Source organism: Mus pahari, chromosome 23 (assembly GCF_900095145.1).
Source record: "Mus pahari chromosome 23, PAHARI_EIJ_v1.1, whole genome shotgun sequence".
Lineage (NCBI taxonomy): Eukaryota > Metazoa > Chordata > Mammalia > Rodentia > Muridae > Mus > Mus pahari.
Window position 1 is genome coordinate 5,196,025 of NC_034612.1, and position 6,090 is coordinate 5,202,114.

At 48.1% G+C, this 6,090-nt stretch overlaps 1 protein-coding gene across 1 annotated transcript in view; it reads left to right on the top strand.

The window, feature by feature from the left end:
- The window catches only part of Srsf9 (serine and arginine rich splicing factor 9), a 33,888-nt gene extending 28,250 nt beyond the window's left edge, over positions 1 to 5,638 (top strand). Inside the window, exons 4-6 of the mRNA XM_029533858.1 lie at positions 3,002 to 3,184; positions 4,667 to 4,839; positions 5,113 to 5,638. Coding sequence (XP_029389718.1) covers positions 3,002 to 3,184; positions 4,667 to 4,839; positions 5,113 to 5,256 — 500 coding nt within the window. The 3' untranslated portion in view covers positions 5,257 to 5,638. The remainder of the gene's footprint in view (positions 1 to 3,001; positions 3,185 to 4,666; positions 4,840 to 5,112) is intronic.
- Positions 5,639 to 6,090: the final 452 nt, after the last annotated feature.

A 6,090-nucleotide genomic window follows, 5' to 3' on the forward strand; every position in this document is an offset into this window, starting at 1 on the left:
CGGGCTGGACGCGGCTTTGCCTGTTGTCACTTCCTTCCTCGGAGGGCTCCAACCCGCCCGACTTGCCCCTCGAGGAGGGTGAAAAAAACCAGCGCGCTCTGCCCAGCCCTCGAGTTTGGGGAAAGGCACCTCTAACGGGAAGCACCCCGAAATGGGGAGAGCGCGGGGCTCGGGCCCCCCACTCCCCGAACCTACACTGCAGAGGACTCGGCCGAAGGCGACAGTCGCCCACCCCTGCCCCCTCCCTCCTCCCGGGTCCGGGTCCAAGGGGGGTGGAGGTGGCCCTCGCCGGTACCGGGGAGCAGAGGGCGTTGGCGGGGACCACAGGTTGCCTTGAGCGGCTGTGAAAGGAGGGGTTGTCTGGAGCCGGGTCCCCACTTGGGCGCCCCACCGAGCCTAGTTCTAGGAAAGGGGGGGGATCGGATTAAACCAGCGGGAGAGAGGGGGTGGGGGTGGGATTAGCATCTCTGATTTCATTCCCCTCTAATGAGGGAAGTTAATCAATCGTAGCCGGGGTGTGGAAAAGCTAGGTCCTCCCTCAAACCCGCGCCGAAGGATCTTTGTGACTTTTTCTATTTTTATTTTTATTATTATGTTGTGTGTGTGTGTGTGTGTGCGCGCGCGCGCGTGCGCAAATCTCCTGAGCCATCGGTCAGGAAGAGGCCGGAACGTGTGCTTTAGTTTAGAGATCTCTGCCGTGGTGGTCGTCCCCCTGGGAGGGTCAGTAAGGACCTGTTCCCTGTCTTCTCAGCCTCGTTGGGAGGACAGCTTCATCTCTGCCTGCTGACCCGGTGTCTCCCCGGCCTGGGTTGGAGATGACAGATTCACAGTAGAAGTACCCCGGACTTCGATGGTTGAAGACTAACCCAGCTTATCCCCTAAGTGTCTTGCAGTTTGCCTCAAAAATAGAGGGAAGCTTTTTTTTTTTTTTTTAATACAAATGAACGTGAGAAAAATTATGGCTCTAATGAACAGTGCCATTGTGTCTTTAACATTAACAGTCAAGTTCTGTGTCAAGTGCCATGCCGCGTGTAGTTAGCGTTTTTTTTCAATAGCCCGTTAAGCAGAGGATGCTGACTGTATTTCACACAAAATGCGGATTGTTTAATGCAAGAGGTTAGTAAAGGGATAACACTTGGTAGGTATTTGGAGAGGACCTAGGTAGGATCTGCACCCCGTTACTACTGTGTGGTATGTTACACGATCCTGTTTTTCCTTTAGTCTTAACAGAAGACCTCATATTCTGCTCTATTTGGGAAGTTTCAAAGAAAGCACTTAAGATTTGATAACTGTTGGATAGACAGTTATAAATTAATTATGATTTCTTAGAGTTATAAAAGCTTCAAGAGGTGACTTAGATCCTTTACCTAAAAATTCTACTTTTAATCCCTAATACACCAATCCATTGTAATTCACTCCAGCAGTCAAGGCTGCCGTGGTCATGTTCCGTGATGCTTCTGTGTGTGTGTGTGTGTGTGTGTGTGTGTCTTTTAGACAGGGTCTTATACTATAGCTCTGACTGGCCAGGACTCGAATTCACAGAGATCCACTTGCCTCTGGCTCCTGTTGTTGGTGTTAAAGATGTGAGTCGCAGAACCTAGACCTCTTATCTTTTTCTTTCTTTTTTTAAATTTAATTTATTATTTATTAAGATTACTTATGTGTGTGTGTTACCTGGATATATTTATTCCATGTGCATGCCTGTTGCCCAAGGAAGTCAGAAGAGGTGGTTGGCTCCACTGGGACTGGAGTTACTGATGGTTGGGAACCGTCCAGTGGGTGCTGGGACCGACAAGGGCAATCTTAGGTGACGGTCCCTCCTTGGTCCCTCCTCTCATTTGTCTTTAAGTTTGCAATGACTTTTTGAGGCAGTCTTTTTTTGTCCACCAGGGTGGCCTCAGAAGCCCCTGCCTCAGCCTCCCCGTTTACTGCCAAGCCTGGCTTTTTGAAACACTTTTAAATGTGTCTTCTCCTGCTCCGCAAGCTTTGTCTTATGGAAGACTATTGGGGGGGGGGGACTATTACGGGGCTTATTGTAGGATGTTTCCAAGCTGTCAGTGGGCGTTCTCAACCTTCCTGTAATACAGTTCTCCATGTTGTGGTGACCTCCAATCATAGAATTATTTCCCTTGCTACTTCATAGCTAATTTTGCTACTGCTATGGATAGTCATATAGATATTTTGAGAGATAAAGGTTTGCCAGAGGGGTGGTGACAGGTTGAGAAACCCCTGCTTTAGAAAATATGCTTGCCGTGTTTTGATAAATTTGGTTTATTGACAAAATGAGTTATCTGTCAACAATTATTTTAATCCTACGGATCAGCCTCCCCCCCCAAAACTGATTTGTGTGTGTATATGCACCCGGTGGTATGTCAGATACATAGTGGGGGTCATAGGTCAAAAGAAATACAGGATCCCCTTGAACTGAACTTACAGACTGTTAAGAGCTTCTGTGTGGGTGCTGAGGACCGAAGCCCGGTCCCACGGAAGAACAGTAAGCTCTCTTAGCGGTGGAGCCATCGCCAGTTCCTGGGAGCCGTCTCCAGTCCCTGAGTCAGCTCTGTCTAAGTACTCTGTTTATCTGCATTTCTCATCCCTGGAGAACCATGTGCTTGACAACTGTAGTTGTGCGTTCAGAATAATGAGTTTGTTATGCTGCCTTCACGCATACGTGTCACATCTTGAACTCATATTCAAACCCCTCCATTAACTGTCAAGTTGGTTTTTGGTTTGTTTGTGTGTATTTTTCAGTTTCTGGGTATATTTTGCACTTTCAGTTTCTTAACATATTTTGCACTTCAGAGTGTGTGCATGCCCTGGCTGAGCCATCTTGCTGTCCCAGCTGTCAAACTTTGAGTAATGTGAACGGCCCTCCACCTGAGCGCAAGTGTGGCAAGCTTGTGTCTGGTGTCCATCTCCCTATTCCCTCCGGCTGACTTCCCTCCCCGCTCAGTGACTCTCACCCTCCATGGAGAAGTCGCCCAGCCTGTGGGGCAGCACTGAACTCAGTCTTTGCCTTGCAGAGATGCTGAGGATGCGATCTATGGAAGAAACGGTTACGATTATGGCCAGTGTCGACTCCGTGTGGAGTTCCCCAGGACTTTCGGAGGTCGGGGTGGGTGGCCCCGTGGTGCAAGGAACGGGCCTCCTACAAGACGGTCAGATTTCCGAGTGCTTGTTTCAGGTATGTTCACGCCACGCTGCTGAACGAGAGTCTGGTCCTCTGAGGAAGTGTGTGGCTTAGTGTACAGGACGTGGGACATGCTGGCTTCTCAGGAGCTAGTGTACCTGGGCAGTCGAAAGCTCTGCCCTGGTTAGTCAGGGAGGGAGACATTGTACAGATGAAACCGTCCAAGTTATACAGCCTTTGTGGGACAGAAACCTATTGCTTTTTTTGTTTTGAATGGTCTCTATGTAGTCTTAGAACTCACTCTGTAGACCAGGCTGGCCTCGAACTCACAGAGATCCCCTGCCTCTGCCTCCTGAGCACTGGGATTTATAAAAGGCGTGCACCACCATGGTCTGAGAAACCATTCTTAGATTGCTTTCTTACTGATGAGAGGGCAAGATGATGGGAGAGCACTTGCTCCAGAATTCTGTGGACCTTTCCTCTGAGAGTGTCCCTTCATATATGGTTCATAGATATCACAGGAGCCAGCTGCACACAACGTAGAAGCGTGGGATCGTATTGGAAGGCACAGAGCTTTTATTTATAACTGGTGTCACCAGATGACGTGCCAAGTGCTCAGCTCAGCTGTGTCTTTAAAATATCAGTGCAGTGCTAAGACCCAGGGCAGGGCTCTCTGTGGTACAGGGCGGTTGAGGGGCCCTAGTGGAGTTGAGTGTACTGAGCCTGGCACCTTTTAAAGTGTGACTGTCCCACAATGGAAGTCGTGTGTACGAGTGATGGAATCTGTCTCCCTGTGTTCCTCTGTAGTTTTTAACCCTAGGACTCCACTCCCTCCTTCAAGATGTCATACATTATCTTTTTTTCTCTCCATGCTGCTCTGAACTCCTGCTTAGAAAACTATTAGGAAATGGCTGCAGTCCCGAGCTGTGCGCGGTAAACACAGCCTTTGAGAGCAGGAGCACATTTCCCTTTCATGACATCAGGTAGGGTGGTATGACTCCCAACTAGCTCTAGCAAAGTCTGAGTGTTCCCTTCCCCACTGTAGTGAGGAGTGTTGGTCTCTGTGCTGTCAGCCATTCACGCTGTAAAGAAACAAACATGGACTCTCTGCTGTTCCCTTGGCTACACTTGGCTTGTTTCAAAACTCTCATGTCTTGGGAAAAATAAGTTCAGCAAGGAATACTTGGAACTAATAAGTTTCATAATGGATAAAACCTGGACCTCGGTTTTGGGAGTGTCACATTGGCTGTGAAGCACAGAATGGTAAACCCGCAGAGGCCGAGAGCCTGTGATAGATGGGTTGTTTGCCTGCTTGGGAGGCTTCGGTCTCTGGACAATTAACTCAGACCAGCGTCTCAGGTGGCTACCTTATAGACTTCAGTATGTTTCTCTGGTTCTCTGCCCCATATGCTTTGTGACTTGGGAACCCTTAAAACTTAAGTGCTCACAGAGCGTAGACCACCATAGGCATTGCCAGCTCTCGTAGGGCAGTTAACAGGGCTGAGTTTTTGGTCTTCTCTTCCATTCTCTGCCTAGGACTTCCTCCATCAGGCAGCTGGCAGGACCTGAAAGATCACATGCGAGAAGCTGGGGATGTCTGTTATGCAGACGTACAGAAGGACGGAATGGGGATGGTTGAATATTTGAGAAAAGAGGACATGGAATACGCTCTGCGTAAACTGGATGACACCAAATTCCGCTCTCATGAGGTGGGTTTGTGCCTTTCGCTAAGTCTGATTGACCAGCAATAGCAGTGAGTCGTGCTATTCCCATTTGATGACATCACTGTGCCTTAAAGCCAGTCTAGAGTGACTAGAGCAGAAGGGGTTGCTCTGTTTGAAATGGAGAGGACAGGTACCCACCTCCGTGTAACACGAAGTTGAGAGAGGTGGCAGTGCCAGGCAGGCAGTGAGTGCCGGGCTGGGCTCTTGCTTGTGACTCTGGGTCTTCACTCTTCCCTTTTCTGCTTGTTTGGATTTCAGGGTGAGACGTCCTACATCCGAGTGTATCCCGAGAGAAGCACCAGCTATGGCTACTCACGGTCGCGGTCCGGGTCCAGGGGCCGCGACTCTCCATACCAAAGCCGGGGCTCGCCACACTACTTCTCCCCTTTCAGGCCCTACTGAGGGTGGTGGGCAGGAGGGGGCTCTTCAGTTTTTTAGATGAGCTGGGCTACTTTGTGTTCAGAGCCTACATTCCAGACTGATAGAGTCTTAGGACATTTTTTATAATTTCTTTCCTTTCCTTTCCTTTTTTTTTTTTTTTTTTTCCCTTTTTAAAGGAACTACATGATTTTGACTAGAGCCACCATACTAGCAGTGACCTGTGTAAGTCTGCAGAGAGAGAAGTTGTGGCTTTGGTTCAGGAACAAGTTGTATATTTTTCACCCCTGATTATGGGACAGAAATCAGTGCTGCATCTTTATGGGTTGCTCTGCTCTGGAGATTGGCAGTCACTATGACCGAGTTGCCCATTTTGTTTAGAAAATATATTTTAAATGTTTAGTAATTGCGTGTAGTTGTCTTTGATTGACTATGTAGGTTTCATCTGATAGGTACTGACTAAAGAGAACTATCGTTTGAGTTGTCATAGCAGTTTGTAAGGAGCAGAAACACCATCACTCTGCCAGAGTAATGGTGGCGATGGTAAAAATTCAACACCAAAGGCAGACTCTGGTTTTTTTGTTTTTAATTTTTTTTAAGATTGGTTTTTATTTATATGTTTATGCCACATGTGTGCTAGTGCCTACGGAGGCCAGAAAGACAACATCAACCCCTGTGGAGCTGGAATTGCAAGAGGTCCTGGGTCACCATGAGTTGAGGTGGGTGCCAGAGCCCGACTCAGCTCAGGGTGAAGAATAGGAAGTGCTGGGGGTTTGTTTCTTTGGTTTGATGTCTTTCTTTCTTTCCATTTTCTTCTTTTTTTTTTTTTTTTTGGATTTTTCGAGACAGGGTTTCTCT